This window comes from Dermacentor andersoni, chromosome 5 (assembly GCF_023375885.2).
Source record: "Dermacentor andersoni chromosome 5, qqDerAnde1_hic_scaffold, whole genome shotgun sequence".
NCBI lineage: Eukaryota > Metazoa > Arthropoda > Arachnida > Ixodida > Ixodidae > Dermacentor > Dermacentor andersoni.
This window is the reverse complement of record NC_092818.1, coordinates 57,380,300-57,405,280: the sequence shown is the minus strand read 5'-3', so window position 1 is coordinate 57,405,280 and position 24,981 is coordinate 57,380,300. Positions and strand designations below refer to the sequence as shown.

At 46.0% G+C, this 24,981-nt stretch overlaps 1 protein-coding gene across 2 annotated transcripts in view; it reads left to right on the top strand.

The window, feature by feature from the left end:
* LOC129384661 (uncharacterized) overlaps window positions 1-24,981 on the top strand; it is a 46,121-nt gene that overhangs the window by 5,061 nt on the left and 16,079 nt on the right. For both annotated transcript variants that reach the window (XM_055070262.2, XM_055070261.1), the window contains exons 2-3: window positions 2,974-3,080; window positions 8,580-8,781. In XM_055070262.2, the coding sequence (XP_054926237.1) occupies window positions 2,974-3,080; window positions 8,580-8,781 (309 nt within the window). The remainder of the gene's footprint in view (window positions 1-2,973; window positions 3,081-8,579; window positions 8,782-24,981) is intronic.

The window sequence follows — 24,981 nt, the reverse complement described above, 5'->3', positions numbered from 1 at the left end:
GTTAATATTGCGCTGGTCACCTGTGACATTTTCGTAAGTTAGCTAATCTGCGTGGCGTCGCCAGGTTAAGGAAGCATGGTTTCTTGTCCTGTGGCTAGACGTAGAGTCTATGTGTGGTGTGTGAGCCTCAATAATGTCAACCACACAAAGTGATAAGCATGCTAGCACAAATGCGCGAGTTCCTTTAATTTGTAGTTGTCCGTGTGGAAACCTACGACATTAGTAAGGTCGTGGCGCCACAGGAAGTAAACATCACGGTCTATATATATGTTGGGATACATCAGATGGCAGCGACTGCATTTTACTCGCTCGGGGTTGACTCGTAAAAGCACCTAAAAGTCATATTCTAATGAGCATTCTAATAGTCAAGTGGCGGTGCCGTGTCCGCCGACCGCCATCACACTGATATGTTAAGCCTGCTCCACATGCCTCACCTTACCGCATTACTACGGTAGGCATGCCTAGAGCTTCGTGCTTTAAAATACCACATCGTGTTCTGCACTTGAGCGTAGTAATAAAAAAAATTATTGGCAGCCATTCCACTGCGTGAAACTGGATGACCACCAAAGCAGTATAGTGGGAATGTCTAAATGCACAACACAGAGATACATAATTATTTTGGTGGAATAAAATATGATGTGAAGAATTTGAGTTTTGGAAAGCCCTGCATTGTCATCGCGTCATACTAACGCTAGAGCTGAGGCGAGAACAGACCACTTTTCTGGCTCACCGCATTCTCCGTTGGCTTAAGAGCGTCAAAAGAGCTGGGTAGGCTTATAAATAAAAACAACTTATGGGTAATACTTTTGCTCAGTCTGAAATGAGACAAATCGAATGCTGATCAAGCCATATTTCTGGCTCTGAGGACAGCGACTAAAACATCTGGCTACCTCAGTAGGAGGCTTAACTCGAAGCGTTACGTGACAGGCAGTTATTTTGTAGCACATATACAGTGCAATATATGCAGTGGCACCTACCAGCTAAACCTATTGGAACATACGAAGTTGCACATACCAAATACACAGATGGAGCGGTCGAAACCAGGTAGCAAATTCAGTCATGTGCGCCCGGTGAAACACACCCTGTGGACCCGCAGGCACACAACCCGTGCACATAACCAGTGCACATAACCAGTAGCACATGACCAGAAGCCCCACTGGGACCGAAATAGAGACTGCAACATCACCGACATCGACTTCCCCGCATGCCCGGCCATTCTCGCAATGGCCCGCCCCACAAAAAGTGACTGCATTCAGAGGAGAATACTCTGCATTAAAAGGAAATGCGACAACGGAATAAAGTGTTTATTCTGGACTGTGCCCTGCCTGGGCGCTGAAATGACGTTCCACAATCACTGTTAGTGGTGATAGCTGCCACGGTAACTTACAATATGCAACGCGCATGTGTAGAGAATGTCATGTGTTACGTTTAGTGGTAACGTTTAGCGGTAACATCTCTCTCACGCCGCCGACTATGGTGATTAGGGGTCACATACCGTAAAACTATTCCAACGTGCTTTTATTCCAGTTTCATGCCGTCAAATTTACGTAACCGCTGACGCAAGTATGGAGTGCTTACCCGCAGCGTTGTCGGAACAGCCCAGTCAAACGCATTCCTCGTTTAAAGGAGGTCACATTTTCTCGCTTTCAAAACGAATAACATTACCTACATAGAGCGGTACTTCTTATCGTATTGGCTGAAAATAAGCGAGGAGCTATATGGATGGGTTTCGATTGGGCCTAACCAGCGTATTGGCAATAGATGACCGGATAATGAGGGTGGTACGGGCGTCTGCAATTGGTCCGCTTCCCCCTTCCCTTATCGACCAGCTTGCTTTGGCTGGTCGAAAATCGCGGTGGCGTGCAAGGGAAGGTTAAGAATGCCCCTAAAACGGATCCTCAGCAAAGAAGTGTTGGCTGAGCGACGTTGTAAACATGCTGAAAGAGCTCGATAACGTTGCACGGCGACACGGAAAGCTTATTATACGTCAATAAACCCATGCTCTTCGGCAGGTGCGAGTAGCCAGTGCCTGAGCGATCGAGGGGCAGCCATCTCCTATTCCTTTCGGAATGGGGCTGTCTCCGGCTATTCAGAAAGAATGTCAGTTTTATTCGGCATAATAATTCCTATTAACGCATACACGTAACTTTGACGCTGTGAGTTTGCGCGATATTGTGACGCCGCGTGATAGACAGGTAAAGTGGGCGCAGCTCGTGAACCCTTGACCAATAGCAGAGGGCTATTCGCGAAAAGGCGTCGAATGAAAAATTATTTTTCTTTTGTTTGTTATAATCTAATATCAGATGTAGAGCCGGCGCAGTTTTCGTGACGTCTCGTGATAGACTGGCGAAGTGGAGGTGGCTCAAAGAAGCTTTTGATCAATCGAGGGCTCATTGCAGAGTTGGAATAGAAAAGTTTGCAATAGTGCGACGTTATATCGCCCTAGAACTACATTCCGACAGAGAAGGACATTGACAGTGTGCAGATCATACCTTCGACAGCTCTGCAAGTTACCTGTGTAAAAGACAGGAACGTGTTTGCTTCTGAAAACTTTATGATAGCTGTGCTCAGAATTATAACACTTTTGTGCGTCTTAATGCGAAATTCTTTCACCGGACAAACGAATATAAAAAAACTTGGAATGGCCGTGTCGACATTAAAGTCCAGTGGGCAGTTCCCTCACTATCTGAATGCAAATATTTATGAAATCTTGCGCATGGAAACTTCGTGGAACACGTCGTGGCATGAACAAGTTAGACGTCTGCATCACCTCGCTGCGCATCAAAACGTCTGCGGGCTGTGTTCCTTTTTATTTGTTCATGACATGCATTTTTGTATATTCTAAAAGAAGATCAATGCATTTGTTTTGGCAGAATGGGCAAATCTTGTGCTCCATATTTTTTGCAATGATACAGCTGTACACGTCGATCACAGCGTTTGACGGTGAAATACCTTTATTTTGTACATTTTCAGGGAGAAGGCCTCACCGAAAACCCTTTTACGTTCAACCTCAGTACCAGCATGTCAGTGGGAGACTCTTCGGCTATCGTCGTCTTCGCTGTGCCCGAGAACAACAAAAAGTAAGCGAGGATTTAGCCATTTTTTAATTTATTTAGTCTTTCGTTCCTCTTTGTCTTAATGTGTGAGGAATATGCCCAATGTTTACAGGTTAGATGGAATATTAGGTTATAATAAACATTACTTTGCTTACATTTGAGAACAAAAATATTTAGGTGGTTCAAATAAAGTAAAAGGCGTCCACTGCGAGAAATGTGGTAAGATAAATAATTGCTAACTAGCAGTATAACATGCAAATTAAGTAACAAAATGTACTACCACAGACAGGGCATCTTACTTAAGTACAAGAACATCAGTTCTTGTTTGGTGGTAGTCCTACGCTCTGTAAAAGCTTACAATTGGGATTCTGTGTGGCGGCGCCATATCACAATGGTTCCAAAAGTTCAATAACCGACGGTGATTTACTGCTCGAAATTGTTTTTACGGCGAATAATAATGCTTTTTAAAAAGTCATTAGGAGCCTTGCTTTGCTTTTGCTTTTCAGGTATTGTGCCTAAATAATGTATCAATCTTGAACCCCGCTGTAGTGGTGTGTATATGTTTATTCTACTCCCTTGCGACGGCATATGTAAAATCAGTTGGTGGCTTCAAGTTGACCACTTGACGATACGGATAACGCTTAAGCCAAAGGATGAACACAGCAGTCCTTGTATGGAGTTTTCTACTTTTGAGCAAAGAAATGTGCTTTCGGGTAATTATAAAATTTCCTTCAGTTATTTCGGCAAAGGCCGTATGAAACTCATTTGTTTCCATTTGTAACCATCGTTTTATTTTTTTTCGGAGTCATTGGTGGCATTGAGAGCAGGCAAAAGCTTGACAATACAACAATAAAACATTGTGACGATGCTAAACGTACGTTCAGGCATATTGATGGGGATATGCCAGGCTGTAGCGGCTGTAGAATATGTTGGAAATATATGTTGCAAAACAAAGCAATGCGAAATATTGACCTTTCACACAGAGAGAGAAAGTTCCAGAAGCACCTTGAAGATTGTATTGCCGACTCTCTCATTGATATCATTAAATAAAGAAACGTGCGGCGGTAGAGTTTACTTCGTGCATATATATATATAGTGGAAATAGTGTAATGAAATTCTCAGGTACATGTCATGTAATCATTTGACTTCGAAATAGTATTTTCGCAAGGTTTTTTCACTGACGAAAGACCAAAAGAGAAGTTATGTTAACCTTACCGTGTCGTTAATACAATATTTAGCATAGCGAGTGAATAAATGTATTGAGCATGCATATTTTTGTTTGAAGTTGCTGCATACCCAATTTAAACTAATTAAAGTGGTGGGGTCATCCTTGTAGCAGGTTCAATAGAGTCGTAAGAGCAACACGATAACTAACCTTTGACTAAGGGCAAGGTTTCTTGTGCCCCATCAATACACTGCACATTATTTGCTCGCCAAGGAATATTGCGAGTTAGAGCATGCCGAAGCCAATGTGGCGCCGCCTTTGCGCTTGTTACATGAAGTTTGGTGGTTGACAGGGCCAAAACCTGCGGTCTGCAGCTTGACAGAAGCGCGCACACCATATTCGAGGCTGAGCTTGACTTCGACGTGCATGACGAAAAAATAATTTATATACAAAAGAAAAATGAAAACATGCTGAAAAAAAGGGGAACGTTCTTCTGCCCATCCAAATAGTACATCTTTGCGCGTCCACCTTGATAACAACCATGTCTTCATAGCATAGTCTTGAATAAACGCTCTGAAGTGGCCGGCTACTCCCACAAACACGCGACACGAATGGACATCAGATGGATTCACAAGCTTAGCGATGAGCATAGGGGACACGTTGGTATTCTTGGCGGTACCATTCAGCACTCCACCCCAAAAAGGGAGATAGTTTCTGAAAAACTCACTCTTCTTGAAGTTAACCTTGAGCATGGCTTTGGACAAAGCAGAGTGAACATACAAAAGGTGTTCTTCGTGTTATTACTCACTCTTGGAACATACAATGAGGTCGTCTACATTAACGTAGCAGAAACGTCCAATAAATCATTCAGAATTGTTTTAATTATATTCTGAAACCAGCTGGGCAAGTTTTTCAAAACAAAAAGAAGACTATAATACTCATAAATGTCAAATAGAGTCCCAAAGGCGGTGTTTGCTTCTAGGAGTGACGTTTCCCAGAGGCTTTCGCGCACGCACGCACGCACGCACGCACGCACGCACGCACGCACGCACGCACGCACGCACGCACGCACGCACGCACGCACGCACGCACGCACGCACGCACGCACGCACGCACGCACGCACGCACGCACGCACGCACGCACGCACGCACGCACGCACGCACGCACGCACGCACGCACGCACGCACGCACGCACGCACGCACGCACGCACGCACGCACGCACGCACGCACGCACGCACGCACGCACGCACGCACGCACGCACGCACGCACGCACGCACGCACGCACGCACACGTCTGTGTGTGTGTGTTACCTGCCTCCTCAGTGACGTTGTCCATTAGAGGCATTGAAAATAGGGTCAGAACGCTGGTTGTCCATCGTCATATAGCCCGTCCACAGTCTGAGGTTATCGTTTTTTTGTGGGGCTATGCTGATATGCAATGCAAACGTCGATGCGGATGGACGGATGATATCAGCATCTAGCAGATTTGGAAGCTCGTGTTTTAGCTTTGTTATTTTTTCTCGGTAGGTTGTATGACTTTTTTCCGGACTGTAGTGGTGTCGTGTAATTTAAGCGGGACTTCCAATGTTGTGGTACCAGCAGGATAGCCTCCCACGGAGGACGAGTTTCTGAATACTGTCTCTATTCTTCGGCCTGCGAATTCGCTTTGCATGGAATTGAATTATTGTCATTGAGTCTTACAGACACAGTGTCGTCCCAGTGAATATTTAGCCTCAGTGGTTTCATGTCCGGGCGAGAGAGAAAGAAGTCATATTTGATCCCTTCTAACACGAAAGCAAGAACTTCTGCGTACCGCGACTGATATTCTAGCCTAAGCTTAGTCATTCACTGCGTTCCTTTAAACGATCGTAATTACCTCGTACAAGTAAATATCTGCCTGTAAATATGCCTTCTGCATTTGCTCTGCTTCTTTTGAGTGTCGATATAGAAGCTCCACGGTCGACAACAGCTCTCAGGTTTTGTCTCTTGTCCATGTTGTATGTGAAGTAAGGTTAAAGAAATCATTAAAATAGTATTACTTCATTTCGGTCGAGCATACTGAGGCTTTGGTGTCATTGGTTTCTGTTTGTACATTGTTGATGAGTGAAATGCGTCACTGGGGCCTGAGTCGATTGCACGCAGTCTAATATTTTCACTATCTCTTCCTTGTGGCGCCCTTGCATCCTAGCTGCTGGACTGAGGATGTGACTGTCCCTGAAGATCTCGCCGCGCCTCACAGCTCCTCTCAAAGCAGTAGTGGGGGAATGCTTGTAGCAGCTGTGTAGTGCTTCGATAGATTCTGGCACTTTGGGCATGCCGTTGCCAATTCCTTGGGAGTACGTAAATTACGAGCGCTAAGGCAACCTTAAAGGCAACTCTGATTCAGCAAGTCAGAAGAGTCACTGCTTCTCAAGAAAGTATTGAATTGGAGAACTAGACCTAAAAAGATCAAACAGCACCTGGCACCGTTGCAGAACATTATTTCTTCGGAATGTCTGCAAGATCTCTTTCCACATGCACCAAGGTTCGCAAACGTTCTCTAAGAACCGAAACTTATGCCTCTCTGTCACTACAACACTGAAAAATTATCACATGTTCAAAACTACGTCTTGGTCAGACAGCCAACCACTCTAGCTTGCTGCGGCCTCATAAAATTTGCTCCATTCTTCGGGTCATCAGACGATCTTTTGAAAGTTTCTCATCATAAAATTTCAACTGGATGATTTATCTTCTGGCGAATAGCAGACATGAGAGTTTGCGCCATTGCATTCTGTTGCGAAAATTGTTGTTGCATCGGTATTACCTAAATAATAGTTTGATCTCTCGTCATATCACGCTGCATGACTTAACTGTCTGTCGAGATCCACTTGGTTAGGCAGGGTAACTGGAATGTTCACCTTCGCCAAACCCCGTTTAACAAGCTCTTCTAGCGACACAGAAGCTCGATCTAGAAGTGTATCCAGGAGCCGACCCGTGCTTGTGTCCGCAACAAGGTCAATCGGAGAATTCTTCTGGGCTTGGTAGCCTTTTACTACTACTACGCCGTAGTACCTCTTCACGAAAAAGGTTTCCCACATCTTCGTTCACTTGACCGCTGCCGGAAAATTGCAATAAACCCGCATATATCAAACAGATCAAACAAGCGTCATATTGACATTTATAACTTCTTTGTTCTCCTCCTCTATCACCCTACTCCTTCCTATCTTCTTCAGCTTCTTCTCTTCTGCACGCTTCACCCTTACCTATTCATCTTTTATTTGCTTTCTCGATTTTGTTTCTCTCTCAACTTACCTTTCAAAGATCCGTGCAATCTTTCGGACAGATTTGTTTTTCTTCTCCCACCGATCGCACATAAATAAGCATGCGTCGATATAACTCAATTTTGTGGTTTTCTTTGTGCGCTGCCCAACTGTCGTAAGCATATCACTTTTTACTACTTTTTATCAAGAAAAAGAACAAATCGAATCACACTGATAGAACCTGCTGAATAAATGTTTTGTGCTTAAGTCCTACATGCTTAATTGAAAACTTCCACAACAATGCCACTCTCCTTGTGTGGTTATTATCGAATCAAAACAATATTCCTAGAAATCTCGTCCTCTCGCCTTTGTCAGTGCGGTCAGAAAATCAGTTTGCGACCTCACAAGGTGCAGCTTGAGAGGTAAGCACGTCCTTAACTTGACAATCATTAAAAGAACTTTTTCTTGCGCATCAAAAGGAACGCAATACGGAGCAACGAAAGAGGAAGCATCTTTCATCTTTTCGTTCTGCCAAAAATGTATTCACGGTGAATGAGCAATTTATTTTCAGAAAACGTCGGATACAAGCTGAGAATTGCCTTGTTCAACTAATTGAAAACAATAGACTGATAGCCGAGTTGGTATTGCATTACGTGAGGAATAGCACAAACGGGAAGGCGCCTTCTATATAGGGCATGTATTCAACGACGTTTACTAAGCCGTCATATGATATTAGCACCAAGCCTTCCTCGCATCTGTTCTTTAGCGTGTCCTGTGTGAGCTAAATTTCATATATATATGTTTGGCCACTGTTACAACATCAATTCGTCATTTTCGTGTTAAAATTTATCGTTCATCTAATCCTAGCTGGCCCTGTAAGTGAGCCAAAGAGATTAGGGCACACAATGGAAAATATTTAAACTAGGCCAAATTTCTTGATTGAGCTCTGGTTCTTTCAAACACAATAAGGAAATGTGCACGAGAGCTTGATTTCGTGCGCTGGACCGTCAAGCTCCACGAAAATGAAACATTTTTTAGCCAATGCTACCATGCAAATATTTTCATCATTAGCTAACGCCTTCAAAATAACTGAATTCCGCGTTTGTGGCGCTTGCAGGTTCAACTTTTGTTTTCGACACGCTATCGACGATGAGTCAGTCCTCTACGAATCAACCCTGGACTCCTCGAACAAAGTGACAGCGCAGGCATCAACGAGGGCTCTCGGAACGGATGCGAGTGGTAGAGGCACAACTGGTGTAGTTGTCACACCTGGCACCCATGTTTTTCGTGTGGTGTTGGCCAAGCAAGGAGAAATACAGGTACGACGTTCCTGTAAGGCTGCCGGGTTCTTTAAGAGGTCACTCACGAGTACCGCTTTCAAACTTCAGATATAGGCCAGGAGTTTAGTCACCCTTTAGGGAGCATACTGAAAAGATTTTGCGCCAAATACAACACACAAGGAAGACGACAACACCACAGGCGCTTGGTGTCGTCCGTGGTGTCGTCCGTGGTGTCGTCGTCTTTCTTGTGTGTGTTGTTTTCGGCGCAAAATCTTTTCAGTATGCAAGATTGCCGACTAGTCCAGCAGTTAACTTTCTTTAGGGAGCCTTCTACCTCAACTACTGTTTGCATTGCTTCATTAAAAATGTCATGCCTGCCTGGCAAACGCAGCACAGTGACAACGTAAGCTGCAAGAGTGGCTCCACAGGAGCTCCATTTCCGGCAGCATGCACAAAAAGGTAAGTCCCTTTGCATCGTTTTTCTCGAGAACGAAGCGTCCACCCGCCGTCGACGGCGAACTGCGGCTTGCGCTGCAATCCGCACAGGAGACTGCTGAGCCCGACGACGCCTGTTTGCAGTGGCGCGCGCTGTTCTACGACTCGCTTCTTCAGCAGCGGTTCGTACCTTGCGTGAGGACGCCATAATGTGTACCGAAGGGTAAACACAGCGATGGAGACTACGCCGTTAACATGTCGCATCTCTAGACATGTGGTACGATACAATGCAAGCGCTACGTGTCATTACACCTAGTGGAATACAACTCAGCTGCATTGCAAATTCTGCACGTATCGACGCTACGCGTCGCTCATCTCGCCTCGCGTGACAAGTCGCACGATATGATGCTGGTGCTTACGATGATGATGATTTATTGGTATCTCCTTTGAAAAGTAGAGGACACAAATAGTCGCCTAGACTCCTTGAGTTATTGAGGTGTGAAATACGTTTTTTTTCCATTCAAGCATTCTTGTATACAGGTCTAAGCTTCTTTTTCGTTCTAAAAGTTTCTGTCTACTTTGTACTGCTACCCATGCCGCTGCTATATGGCGTGCCGCCTGGAACAATAATATGCCACCGCAATTCAAAGTGTGCGCATATCGACGCTACGTGGCGCGCATCACGCTTCGCGTGAGTAGTCGCGCGCTGGGACGCATGTATTGGGCATGTTTCTGCGGCAGCGCGTGTAGATCATGTTTCCGCGGTAGCTAGCAAATACAGCGGAAACTTGCTGCTGCTGCTGCTGATGACGATGAAATATTCCGATCGCTTTTGAAACAGGGTGGTGGCAGATGGTCACCTATCCTGTTGAATTTCGGTAAAGTGTGCTAACGGGTTTTTCATTCTCGCATATACGTATACATCTTATTCCCCTATTGAAGAGCTCCACAGGCCTGGCCCGCGGAAGGTGTAATGACTTTAATCTGTACAAAAATGCGTAATTCGCAAAGTGAAACTTTTAATCCTTATGATAGCTGATTATGTTAGATCACAGGCCTTTAAGCGATAAGGAATAACTTAAAGGAAAAAAAAAATGTCAGCCATTCCCCTATCAAGGCACGCTCCAAAGATAGTTCAAGGCACGCTCCAAAGCGACGCTCCAAAGATAGTTCTACAGGGTGTTTCAGCGAACACTTTCAAAAACCTTTAAAGGTTGCCTGTGGCAGATATCACAATTCTAGTTCATGAGCTGATCTACTCAAACAGGCCGACATTACGTGCACACGGATTTGAAATACATAATCGACGAATTAACATAAACTCACTAATGAAGTTTTAACTAATTACCTTATGGCCCACACTATAATTTACAATGTCGAGCCGTGGAGTTCGTAAAGCGGATCCACTTGGAAAGAATTCTCAAGATGACGCCAGTTTCTAGGCAGTAATTCCCGAACTTTGCAGGGAAATGCATTGGCGTTCCAGGTGATGTGTTAAAAAACGTCTAGAGTGGTTTCTTGGGCTGGCTGGTAATTCATGATAAAATCGACGTACAGCGCGAAGGACAAGGACTGCGAGAGACGGCATACACTGCGCTGACTTCTAACAAAATTTTAATGCGTTCCCGCATCATGTGTATAATAGAAGAGGGGGCATGCGCAGAAAATGAAAGGCAGTAGCAAGGGGTGTTCTCGCAGAAAGTCATTGTACTAAGAACATGGTCACTTCAAAAAAGAAAAAAAAGAACGAACATTCCCATTTTTATGTGTGCGCTAGTGTCCCCCCATTTTCTGCGTATGCCAAATTTAGCTTGGGGATAGGCGAACTTGTAATGCGGAGTTGGGCCAAGATAAATTTGGGTGTGTGCCAATATGAATTTGTGGATTGGAAAGCTTAAACCTGGGGATGGACTTAGTTGAAATGTGGGGGTGAGCCAGCTTAAACTTTGGGGTAGGCCAACCTAAATTTTGGTGTGGGCAAACCACACCAAAATTGGGGTGGGCCAAGCTGAAATTTAGGTGTGGGCATACCTGAGATGTCGGGGTGGCCCAACGTCAAATTGAACATGGCTGAGCTTTCTTCGAGTTATGGATGCCTCCGATGCAAGCGAACGCGTTGATATGCTTGGACTGTTTTCATTGGGTCTTACCGAGGCGCAATCGGAAAACAGGCGAGAACTCTATGTGGACTAGGAACGCGCGCATAACACAGGTTTGCGAGAGTGACAGCGAGGGTGGCATGTCCTCGCGGTGATAACTGTCCCCTCACACAACACCTCACGCCCTTCCGCGCCAGCTGGTGCTCCTTTCGATTGCTCTGTCCTGTCAAGGCACGTTCGGGACTCACATTCCAGTTCAATCGGTACAAATGCACCGAAGGGGTCGGATGCGGCGAGGAAACATAACAATTGTCTGCTAAAGTTTGTGAGCAGTTTTCGCACCCAGAAAGACTATGGGTAGATGTGCATCAGATAGGAAAGGCACGTAGGCAAAACTATGCAAAAACGAAGTCAGAGCCGAGTGAAACAATGCTGACGCTTTAGTCGACTATACTCAGAATTTGTGTACTTTTTTGCTCCTCAGAACTTCTCTATGTACCTCCTACCGCTACATAAGCAACTGTTGCATGGCTTGTCCCCAACTGCTTGCATCAACACCAACACGCAGCTATATCAATATATATCGATATCACAATGTAACTACAATGCAAAGTGTGCATTCATCAACAATGGGCAGCGCACATCTCGCATCGCGTATCCCCTCGTGCTCTACGAAGCGTGCATAAGGCATGTTGTCGCAGCATCTAGCAAGCGCTGGCGTGGCGCAGTGGTTCAGTAGCTGACTCCCGCGCAAGGTGCTCGGGTTCTGTCCCGGAGGGAAGAAGGTATTGCTTTTCTCGTTCCTGGCTATAGTTGAGAGAGACACTGGCGACATCGCCAACTAAAACGACTATTGGAATGAACCAATATCAGCTTACGCTGTAAAAGGAGATTCGATAATCTGAAATTTGACGTCGCATTGCTGCTAGGAAGCGTAATTCAGTACCAACGCCTTGCTTCGGCTAGCGTCCACAAGCATCATTCTTTCCTTGCTGTCTCCCACACCGTAGCCACGGTGTGTGGAGCCTACCTATGTTGTGGAGACAAGGCTTTCTTCGCTGAATTCCGACAGGGTTGGTGTATCTTGAATCTGGCTATCTTGTAACCACTTCCTGGAAAGGAACGGTCCTTTACGTGATAAGCATGTGTCGTATAAACATAAATCATGTGTCAAATGGTACTTTCCCGTGCGGAGACCTGTAGATGTAGTCAGCAGTTAAGGATCTAGCCAATAAATAGTATAATTAGCCGCAGGCTGGCTGGACTGCGAGTGCATGCGTCACTGTCGCTCTCTCCCATGTCCCAATTAGCTATTGCATCTTCCACCACATATCGCGAAGTGCCCAAGTTCGAGATAGATTAAGGCTGCGTCAGAGAAGCAGGAAGAGCGGAGAGCCGCCGGTGGTGCGAGTGTGTCGCCCGAGAGTTGGGCGTGTGTTCAGAAGAAGCTGGGATTAATCTCAGCTAATATGGCCTAGTCATCGCGGCAGCGTGAAAGAGGAACAATACAACTGATGCCAGGAGCGCATTATAGATGTACCAGACAATGAAAATCTAGAGGGTCAACTATGCGTTTGCGCTTGAGAAGACAAAGCGGATGTAATTTCGGGGAGACCAGTTGCATCTTAAGGAACGGAGGGCCACACAAGCGTGCCACAAAGGAAGTTGGTCCTGTTGGTGCTGTCGGTGCGGCGGCTCTTATGGTGCTCCTCCTGGTCAGTTGAAGTTAAAACCCGTGTGAGTTCGCGGCACTGCTCCGCATGTCCCGCAGTGGCAGTTACGGGCGCACGCTCGTATGCATCGGGATAATAAGGGAGAATTGTGTCGAATGCGTGTGACAGGTGGTGACAGTACAATAAGAAAAAGGATGACGAAACAATGGTGCTCTGAGTGGTGGTGTTGTGAGCGTCGGTGACAAAGAGCCGAATGAGGTCGGCATTTGTCTGTTCAGAGGCCACATACACTGCAAACATGTCGCATAGCGTATGGTTGAAGCCTTCCGTAAGCCCGTTGATTTGAGGCTGGTGCGCAGTAGTTGTCCGATGAAGAACACGGAACTTACCGAGGACGGCCTCAATGACTTCAGACAAAAGACGCGCCCGCGATTGCAGAGATCTCAGAGATCCTCTACCCAAACGATCAGGTAGGGGAAAGTATAGGCTGCAACCCACCTGGCGATTGAAGGCTGAATGAAGGCTTGAAGCGTTGGCAGTCGCCGTAGGAGCAAACAAAACTTGAACCTAGTTTTACAGTCGTGGTCGAAAGCTTGCGAACCAACGATGCCACGTTTTTTTTATTTCTTTTGTTCGCATCATGTGCATTCCAGCTGAAATCAAGAGCGCACGCGCATGCGCGGGTGTTAAGCCAATACAATGTAATTAACCAGTTCGAGGCCGCCGAGCTGCGCTTCCATATATTTGAATTTTTAGCTGCTTCCGTGGTCCCCAATCTTTTCATCCCGACGGTACATTGCTCGCCAGTAGTACTGTTGTCGAAGACGTTCGTAAGTATTGAAATTCCCGAGTGTGCACACTGTGGATCAGCATGGAAGGATGCGCGGATTTCGGAATGCAGGCTTCGAGGTATTACCAGTAACCTCTGGGGGTCGTCTAAGTAATAATTACGTCGGTGAAGGAGGTCATTGCGAACAGTGAAATTGTGAGTTCCACGACGAAGCGTGCTAGTTATCGCTTACGTTAACGAATTGAAGAGAAGGTCTATATGGAAGGGAATCCAGTGGTGCTTGCGCTGCTCAGAAGCGATGATTCCAATGTCAATGGACGAAATGATAGACTCAGATGCTGAGAAACCGGAAATCTTGTCGTGCAATGGAGAGCGTGGCAGTTCGTCGGTGTAAAAATGCTGGCGTCCATTTCGGTACGCGACGTGGATGTCAGGCTTGCAGCCGAAGCGCCCAACAAGCAAGGCGACAAACAGAGGAATGAGAGCCACCAGAGTGCATGGTGGTCTGCGACGACATCGAATGCGCCCCCATACAAATAAAGACGAAGCTTGGTAAGGGCACAGACGATGGGTAAACATTTTTTTTCAGTACCACTATAGTTCGTATCGGCTTTTGTCAGTGTTGGATTTGCGTATGCAGTGGCGTATTTGGCGACTTCGGGCATGCATTGCGCAAGGACAGTACCGACGCCAATACTGTTGGCGTCCGTGTGCACTTCTGTAGGAGCTGTTGGGACGTAATTGCGTAAAATTGGTGGTTAAGTATGAAGACGCCGCAGATTTGTGAAAGTGTTCGCGCACTCTGATGACCACAAGAACAGGGCGCCATTGCTTCTGAGCAGGTTCGTCACGGTGATATGATGGCGGAGAAGTTTTGAATGAACTGCCTGAAGAATGAAAAGAGTTCAACGAAATTGCCCCGCTCTTCTGCCAACGTTGGCTTCGGGAATTCAGTGAGGGCGCGCAGTTTGGCGAAATCGTGGAGTACGTCGTCCTTGGGACAACATAACCGAGTATAGTAGGCTCTCGTGCTGCCTGTAGGCCGACATTTCAAACATGTCAGCGCACATTTGAGACGCTAAAGGAGCGTGGTGAAGTAAGGATCAAGGAGAACAATATTATGGAGATTGCATAGGCTTGTGTGCCACTTCCAGCTACTAAAAACCGTGTCCACCATGGGCTCAAGTATTGCGGGCGTATTACAAAGTCCAAAGAGTATTACGATAAATTCGTATATGCCATCAGGCGTTACAAATTATGTCTTCGGATGGACGACTTCTGCCACTGGCACTTCCAAATAGCCTTACTGCAAATGTAACGAAGACAATTCTGCTCCTTGCAAATAGTCAATGGGGTCATACATTCGCGCTACAGCATACACATCCTTGCGAGCGATCTTTTTAGGTCGTAGGTAATCTTCATAGAAGCGAACAGAACCATGCTCCTTCGTAACAAGGACAACATGAGGTTCCCGTGACCTATATGAAAGTCGAATCTCTTGGCGGCAAAGCATGACGCCGGCTTGCCCGTTCATAACATGACGCTCTGTGGCAGATACGCTATTTAGAAGTTGTCGCAATGGCGGGTGGGAACTGGTGTTGACGTATGCGTAATGGTGGACGTGCGGCCCGAAGAAACTTGCGTGACATCGAAAGAAGAAGGAACTGCGTTTAATACGCAATAAAGCTGTGAGTGCTGAACTTGTGCGAGGTCTTCGGTGATGGAGGGTTGAAACACATCTGTGGACTGTGCTTCAAGTGCCGAAAAGTACTGAGGGTAGGATGGCTGGCCAAGGCTGCGTCATGCCACACGTAGATTACTTGCAGGTCATCAATGGCTTCCACTTCACCAAAACATTCTCCTCGAAGCAATGTCACAGGGTACGGAAACGGTTCAGAGACAAAAAGTACTGAAGTCTTGCGTAATGTCAAAAGCAGCAAAAGGTAGCACAACTGCTATACCGCACGCTCAATGTTCAGAGCTCATACTCCAGAGCTAAAATTGCACACAACTGCACGTGCAACAGCAACGACGCTTGATGGACACATTCTGTTTTTCTCTTTCTTTTCCTTTATTGCTGCGCAGTGAACGTCCAGTGGCGATATTTCCCTTTCACCTTTGAATATTTAACGAAGTGAAGTTGGGGTTCCTCAAGAGGCTGGCCACACGGTGAAAGAGAGAGAGAGCAAACAGAAGTCTATATCGCACTTTCACATTCACTAAGTCAGGTGCAGTAGGTCTACACTCGAGCACTCAAGTATGTTGCCTTCAAGGAGTGAAGAAGCGCTTGAGACCCTGGCCTCACAGTTCATTAACCCAAAAGGCAATTCGAGCGCTTCCTCATAGTGGTGTCGGTAAATAAAAGAGCGAAGGACGTTACGAAACAGACAGAACGTACAGCGCTGTGTGCTTCAACTCTTCTTTTATCACTTTCTTTGCGTTCTTTTTAGCCTTAGCTGTCTGCATGCAAGTTAAATACCATTTCACGTTTCTGGCCGAGTTAACTTGATAGAGTGAAAACTTTCAGATATTTTATTGTTCTCGGCAGCAACCTTCCAATCAAGCGACACGTGTTTTCAATGTACTAGGAATAGGCAGGTGAATTCTAGTTTTCTTGAGCATGTTCAGTCAGCTTTGCGAGGATTCGCGGGCTGTGGCAGTTCGCTGCTGGTCACCGGTTGTACTCCTGCAGCATAGGAGGTAAAAAGGCCTGCTATTCTAAGCCTTCGTGCAACAACTTTGGACGGCACGTTATCGAAACCCAGGTGGCCAAAGCTCAGGACTCTGCTTTACGGTGTTCGTTCATGTCCACGTGTCATCTTGGAAGTTAAACTCGTCCATGGATCAATCAGCATGTAAACCTTCTTGAGCAGATACAGGGTGCCTCTATGGGCGCATGCATCACTAATTGTCTGCTAGTAGTGGTCAACCAGAAGAAATGGAAGACGAGCCGTATAGTGCCTAACACGAATTGAATCTAACGTCGCATACTTTTTAAAAGGTCTTAGAACGACAAGCAGTCATTTTCATGACTATTGTAATCTTCACATCGTAGTACAATTATAGTGCTAGTAAATTCCTTCAGTAGATTACGCATTATGAAGCGTTTTTTGACTAAGAACATGAAGTCAGCAAACAAGCACTTTATTCGCATACTCAGGGCTCATGCTCGAATAAGCATCATGACAGCCTAGCTGTAAAGGGCTGGATTAATGAAACCTGCCCGACTGCACAAGTTCTCTTGCTTTACGCCTGCTGTGCAGACAGTGTCCAATTGAAACTAGTTTGAAAGTGTTTATGAATAATGGCGATTAGATTCGAAGGCCGAGTAAATAAGTAGATACGCGATTCGGTGTGTGAAAGCTTCGTGTATTTGGACAATACCTTGTGTTATGCAGTGTGTTGATGGAGACACCATTTCAGTTAAACGTAAATTAAGCATGATTACTGCTGGCGAGAAAAGATAACTCAAGGATACTTTTGTAAGCATATGATTGATGATACATCATTGTTTAAAACTGCGTACTTTAAGCTTTTGATAGCATTCTCTAATGGGTGGGTTATGATAAGGAAAGAAAGGGGAAAGCGACTATGTTTTCTTTTCACCAACAATTTTGAACAAGGTGCTGAATGTCTCCGTACAGAAAAAAACGTAGCTGTTTTGGGAGGCGCAAGGCTGATTTTCATGAAAAATTGAAATGCACTAAAGGTTGTTCAGGGTACTTATGCGGCTTGCAAATTTTACAAGTTTGAAAACTTCTCACACCAAACTTAAAACATCAGGCTCCGCAACACGATTTTCTTCCTTGTTTAAATTATTAGAACCACTCGCCCAAGGAAACTTAGGCTGATGCCGCCCATGGTATTTCCTGAATAATTGCGAAGCTTTGCTTTTTGAGGAAGCGCCTTCACTGAGGCAAAATCAGTGGGTTTGTTGGGCCAGTTCAGGTAAGGCGACGAAGCTGAAAAAATTCCTGACAGCTATTCAAATAGCTTCTAGCAAATAGATCACAAAACTGTACAGGCAAATTGGGTTTTCATTCCTTAATAAAATCCGCTATATTCCAAAATTGCAAAAGTAACAATTGGCCTAATTTAATGGAGTTTAAAAATAAACAATATTCACCGGTTTTCATTAAGGTTTTAGTGAATTCTGTCGCAGGAATAATACGTCTAGCGCTGGAAAAACATAAATCTTTCTTTTTAGGCGGAAAATAGAGCCTATTCTCAAAACAACGTGTGGTCGTCCCTATTATTGTGTAGATCTAATCATAAAATTGAAATTAGAATGATATGGGATTTCTAACTCGTTGACCTTGTGGTAGCAATGAGAAGTGGTTCCGGTGTCTCAGAAGATGCAAAAGGGTCCCTTTTGCATCTTCTGAGACACGAAATGGGTTGAGTTTGGGCTTAGGGATCCTGTATCTATAGCTTTCCATGCGGCACGTTGGGGTAGCAAGCACACGAGACCGAGCACAGTGAGCTATTTGATGCAGGTATTCGGGTAGCTACTTCTCACACTACTGTCCAATTACACCTCCTAATTGAATGCTCCCTCTAAATATGAGGGATGGACCAGCCTATTGCGATAGCGCGATGACTTCACTGCAGTTGGGGAACCAGATGGGTGTGGTCAGATAAGGCCCGTCGCAAAAGGGGGCTCCAAATATTTTTATTATAATTAAGATTTTTATATTAGTCAGGAATCCCTTAACTATAATAGAAGGGAGACTAATTTTCCCACGTACATAGTTCTTTCATGCAGCAAAAAACCTTACCTGGGAAAAAGTTAAATATCTCTTTTTGGAGTTGCAGAATTAGCAACCCCATAAAAATCGCGTGGTACTGAAAATGTGCTTTTGTAAACATTAAACGTTTCACTATAATTATAAGACAACTCTGGCACGGAGTCAGGGTAAATTGAGTTAAATAACAACGGCACTGCATTGAGAAAAATGAGAAATTTTCTTGTACTTAGGTGTGAAAAAATCGTGGGCTTTGAACTTTTTCTATAGAAGGCACTTTGGATCGTTGCGTTTACCTTGTTGCTCATTACATGGCGCATAACTACGAAACAGTTTGCTCACCCATTTGTTCTTTTTTTTGCGAAGGGGAGGATAAATGTAAGTCTCACGCATACATTAACTGTACGCTTGCTTGAACAGGCAGAATGAACACACGAACGCAAGGTGCAGCACACACAACATTAATTCGATATGGAATTTTTAACAGCAATAGCACACGGTAGCATTAAACACTTATTGTACACGGACTGCGAACTCTCTTGTTAGGTTTTACGCTCGCACTACCGCGTTAACCAACGTCTGTGCGGCGATCGTTTATACGCTATCGTAGGGGCGCTTACAGTACCGGTTCTATTCGGGGTGGATATCGGTGTCCCCCGGTCTGTGGTCCGTCGTTGCAATCCGGTTGTTTTCAGTCGTCGGTGCTGTCCGGCGTCACCGATGCCCCGGCCGATGTGACGAAGGCACAATCGCTGAGCAGCTGTCGCGCTCCGGCCCAACTTAGTTCCCTAGATGGGACGGTGACTGGCTGCAGCCAGCCTTCGCACGTCTACGTTCAGTGGCGTGAACGCTGACGTGTCCTGGCAGGTAGGTCCCGGCCAGCGGTAGTTCCGAAGAAGCCGGTCATCTGCTCGCCGAGCTTGGTACTCGGGCGGGACGTCGCTGCATCGCCTAGGTACTGGGGCAGGACCCAGAGTGGCGATCTCCACCGTCTTCTCCTGGAGGAGCAGGAGGAGGAGGAAAAACTTTATTTGCTCTAACTGGTTAGAAATTAGCGGTGGCAGATGTGGTTGGCCGTCTTCACGGTCTCCTTCCCAACCTGCGCAGGGTCGACCCCCCTATTCCAGGGCACCATTGAGGGTGGCTACTCGGGGAGCGTGCCTTACTAGCCCGTGCTGGACTTTCGGGTCCCTGATGGAGAGCACCCTCTCCCACTGCGCCGCACTCGGGTCTTTTATTTGAAGCAATTGTTGATTGTGAACGCATCCCCATGTAATGTGATATAAGGTGGGCTTGGCGCCGCACCAGGGGCAAATGTCTCTATACTGGGTGGGAAACATCTTGCTTTGTGTTTAGATTTGGGTATGTTCCTGTTTGCAGCCTCCTTCTATATGTTGGTTCATGCTGACTTAGGCTGTTGTGGGGTGGAGTGTATTTGATTAGGGCCCCCTTATAGTAAGTAAATTGGGTTGACAGGTATGGGTTCCTCAGGGTCGGTGCTCGTGGCCACTCGGTTTGTGTGCTCTCGACCTGCCTTGTGCGCCCTTAGGTTCCGTTCTATTCCAGCGTGTCCCAGTACCCAGAAAATTGTATGCCTGACTTCGTTGATGGCCCTGCAGGAGCGGAGGATGTGAAGTGCTCTGCGTCCTATTCTGCCGTTCATGTAATTCCGACACGTAGCTTGCGAGTCGGTGAGTATTGTTACGGACCTTTTGCATCGGTAGCCCTCCACTGCCGCTGAGCTACGGCTATTTCCTCAGCTTCCGTTACCGAGCAGTCCTTGACGAGCCGCTGATCTCTTTGTGGTCCGGGTTTATTAGTATCGCAGCTGTCTTTACTATGTTGTGCCTCTTTTCTTGGCGTATACTGCAGCATCTGTGTATACTGTTGTTTTTTCTGGCCAGGTACTTTTCGACGTATTTCGCCTTTGCGTCCCTTTGCACTGTGTGGAGGTTTGGGTCCATGTTTTTGGGTAGGGGGCTAACAGTGTATGTTTTCCGATATTCATCAGGAATGCCCTCCGTTCTTTGGGTTTCTTTGATTGATTCCGCGAAGCCTAGCCTTATTAGCAGTTCCCTTCCCGTTTTGGTCTGCTGGAGTCTCATGAGCTGTGCGATACTTTGGGCTTCTTTTAGTTCTTTGAAGGTGTTGCTTAAACCAAGTGCCATTAGTTTCTCTGTCGATGTATTGTTCGGCAGGTGAAGTGATGTTTTGTACGCTTTGCGTAAAATATTGTCTGCTTCTTGTATTTCCTGTTTGGTGCACTTGAAGTACGAGAGTGAGTATGCGACCCTGCTTACCACCAGGTTCCCAACCAGCTTCAGTGTCTCCTTCTTTCATCCCATATCTCTTTTGTGACACCCGTGTGATCATGCGTGCTATTTGGGTTGTTGACTGCTTGAGTGTTTTCAGCGTGTGGATGCAGTGCTGGTTGGATTGCACCCATATTCCAAGGATCCTGATTTGTTGTCTTTCCGGTATCGGCTACCCCTTTAGCCGCATCTTGCGGCTTTCTTTGCTTTTCTTGCCCCGTGTAGTTCTCAGAAGCTCGGATTTCTCCGTTTAGCCCTCAAGGCATCTTTCCCCTACGTATTCTTCCACGCAAGTGGCTGCTTTTGGCAGATAGCTTTCTTTTTGGCACAGCGAGCCTTTAGTGGCCGAGATGGTGATTTCATCTGCATACATGGCGTGTTGTACGCCTTCAATTTTGCTTAGTTTATGCCCTAGGCCAATCATTGCGATGTTAAAGAGTAACGGAGAAATCACTGAACCTTGGGGTGTCCCCTTGCTTGGCGTGGGGAATTTTTGCGATCAGATCTCTCCCAAACCCATTGTTGCTATTCTATTGGAGAGGAAGGCTTTGACGCTACGCCCCGGCCACCCTGGCTACGCGCGCCCCTTCTCCAAGATGGCGGAACGACGCGCCCGCTCCATTCCCTCTTCCTTTTTTTTCTTTCCGATCTCTTCTTGCGTGCCTTCGATCGTAGTACCACTTTCTTGTCTTCTTTCTTTGTTTGCACTTGTCACTCCTGACAATGGCCCCCTATTTTCCGAGTTTTCGCTCCACGATAACTTCACTAACTCTTCGTCAGCTCTTGGGTTTACAGGGACACTGCACTTCACTACGCCACATATATCTTCGCTTCGCCGTTTCCTCATTCACACATAACTGCACATCGCCGCACTTCACTGCACGCACGCGAACATCACGTAAGTTTTCGCCGAGTCCTAATACTACGTCAGTGTCAACGGTGCCATCACTCACACAGCACTGTTATACTTTGGTAGTGATACCTTTTGGTTTCCTAAAACATCACTCTACTCATAAAATCCACACCCACGTTGTCTCGCCCATTAATGTACTGCACCGACAAGTCATATTCTTGTAGCACTAGGTTCCAGCGCATGACTTTGACGTTGTGCTTTACCCGGTTTAGATTCTCTAGTGGCTGATGGTCAGTTTGCACGACAAACTGAGTCCCATATAAATAAATATGAAATCGTTTGACAGCCCACACTAAAGCGTAACATTCCTTTTCTACTGTAGCGTAGTTTCTTTCCGTGTCATTCAACTTCCGGCTTGCATAAAGGACAGGGTGCCATACACCATCGGCTTCCTGCAACAGCACAACCCGTACACACCTTTCTGATGCATCTGTTCGCAGAACGAATTTTTTCTTGAGATCCGGTGCCCTCAGAACCGGAGGTTCCACCATACATTTCTTTAATCGTTGAAATGCTTGTTGATGACGTTCTGAGCAGGGTAATATATTCGGAGCGTTCTTTTTCGGGAGATCGGTGAGGGGACATACAATCTCCGCGCACTGAGGGACTAACTCTCCATAGTACCTTGTAAGGCCTAAGAAGGATCTCAGCTGCTTCTTGTTGAATGGTCTAGGTGCACCCTGGATCTTCTCTATGGTGTCTGTATGGGTCACGACGTGGCCCATGCCCAAAGTGTGACCAAGGAATGTAATTGCATGGAACCCAATTTGACCTTTGTTTGGCTTAACTGTGGCCGCCGCCGCGCGAAGCCTGACGAACACTTCCTGCAACGTTTCCAAGTGTTCCTGCCAAGTATCTGTTGCAATTAGGATGTCATCTACATAGTGTTCCACATTGTGTAGTCCCTGAAGTACTATTTGCATAAGCGTAGTAAACGCCTGTACAGTAGTCTTGAGTCCAAAAGGCATAAACCTGAATTTAAATAACCCCCGCGCACATGAGAAGGCCGTTTTTTCTTGCGACTCCTCGTCAAGGGGTATCCGCTAAGACCCTTAGTGAGGTCCCGCTTAGCAAAATATTTTTCTTGGCAACCCTCGCAAAGACCGTATCCAATCGTGGTTTCGGTTCTGAATCATCCACCAACATCTTATTTAGGCGTCGAAATTCGACACAGACTCTGTTAGACCCGTTGGACTTCTTTACCACCACCAGAGGCAAATCGTACGCAGACCTGGAACGCTAGATCACTCCCAATTCTAACACCTGCTCAATTTCGTTATCTATGTCTTTTTGCACCGCTAATGGGAGAGGCTACTACTTTACGTTGATTAGCTTGTCAGTTGTGAATCGAATGCTTCACTTGAGCACTGCCGCCTTGCCTGGGAGATCCGAGAATATCTCATTGAACTATTTTAGCACTGTATTCATCTCTCCTCTTTCGACCTCGTTTAAAGTAGGGTTTATCACCCCCTTCTCTAGACCCATTGTTTTCTTGCTGCTGCACGTGGGGATTTCTGCTTCGTATGGACTTTCAGCGTCCGGTTCTGTGATGACCATTCCTGCAACTTCCTCTACATTTTCTTGTTGTCTCAACTCGTATCTCTTCAGCATGTTGACGTGAAGTACTTATCTTCATTCTCCGATTTCTAATTCGCAGTCTACGTCGCTTACTCTCTTGCTCATTTTGAGTTGTCCTTTCCAACTTATTGTGAGCTTGTTGGTGTCATTCGGAAGTAGCACCAGTGCCATGTCCCCAACCTGAAGAACGCGCTTCTGGCTTTTCTTATCATAATACTTCTTGTACGATGCCTGCGCTTCGGTGAGACTCTCTCGGGCGATGCGACAGGTTTCTTCTAATTATCTCGCAGTTCCAATAGATAGACATACGAGGACTTTTGTTCTTTCAATTCCGTGTTCAACCACATTTCTAGCAAAACCATTAATGGGCCTCTCACTGCTCTGCCGTAGATTAGCTCGAATGGGGAAAATCCAGTGCAAGCCGGCGGCAGTTCTCTATACACAAACAAGAGTGCAGGTGGATAGCTATCCCATCCCCTGGGTTTCTCTTGGCACACCTTGGGTAACATACTCTTAAGCGTGCCATTGAACTTTTCTACCAACCCGTTACACGTGGGGGGATACGGCATCCTCAAGAGGTGTCGCAGAGACAACAGTCTGCACATTTTCGTCATCAATTCTGACGTAAAATAGGTTCCTCTATCCGTCAGTATCTCTCTCGGAACTCCATACCTAGTAAACATTTCTACCGAAGCCTCAGCGATTATTACGGTGTCCACCGTTTTCGTTGGGACAGCGTCTGGATATCTAGTCGAAACGTCCACCATCGTGAGGATGTACTTGTTTCTTTTATTCGATTTTGGGTCAATAGAGCCTACAATGTCCACTGCGACCCTTTGGAAAGGGTGCTCAATAATAGGCCTAGTCCGTAAAGGTATGTTGATATCAACCCTTTTGGTGTGGTTCTCTGACATATGTCGCAAGATCGCACAAATCGTTTATTGTCACTTTGCATGCACGGCCAAAAGAATTCTTCTGATACTCGGCTGGTCGTCTTCCTTACTCCTGATGGCCAGCCATAATAGCGTCGTGTGCTAGATCGAGGACTACTTGTCGTAAACTCAACGGCACTACTAACTGTATTCTTTCTCTTCCATCGTGGGTTCTGACTTTTCGGTACAGTAATTCTTCAACTTTCTCAAACTTATGTATGACCCGGCTCTTACTCTGAACCCATTTCCCTAAAATTTCAAAATAACGTCGCAGAGTACTGTCCGCTTCTTGCCTTTTTTTTCTCATTTCCGTCGCGGTTATATCCATGGCGGTGCCTGAAGCATTCTTTAAATGAACATCCTTCCTATCCTGGTTCCTCGTACTTTTCTCCACTGACAATATGGTAGCCTCTCCGGTATGCGGATCCGAACTTCTTTCGTTGTCTCTGCCAACGGCTTCAGTGGATTCATGCTTCGTCCTACTTGTAATTTAGATATTCGGAAAACTCCAGAGGGGATCTGGATCATCCACACTTGTGGCTCCAGGCACATTCCCAAGAATGACATCCTAAAGCGGTTCTTTGACGCACTGCGCTTCAATCCAACCGCAGTAATAAGGCGTCAAAAGCAATACGCGAGCCACAGGCATTCACCGTACCGTACCATCCTCCAATCGAACTGGCGTTTCTGTACCGGTGATATATCTTTCCGACACCATGGATTGCCTTACCATAACAATGTTGGACCGAGTGTCTCTGAGTA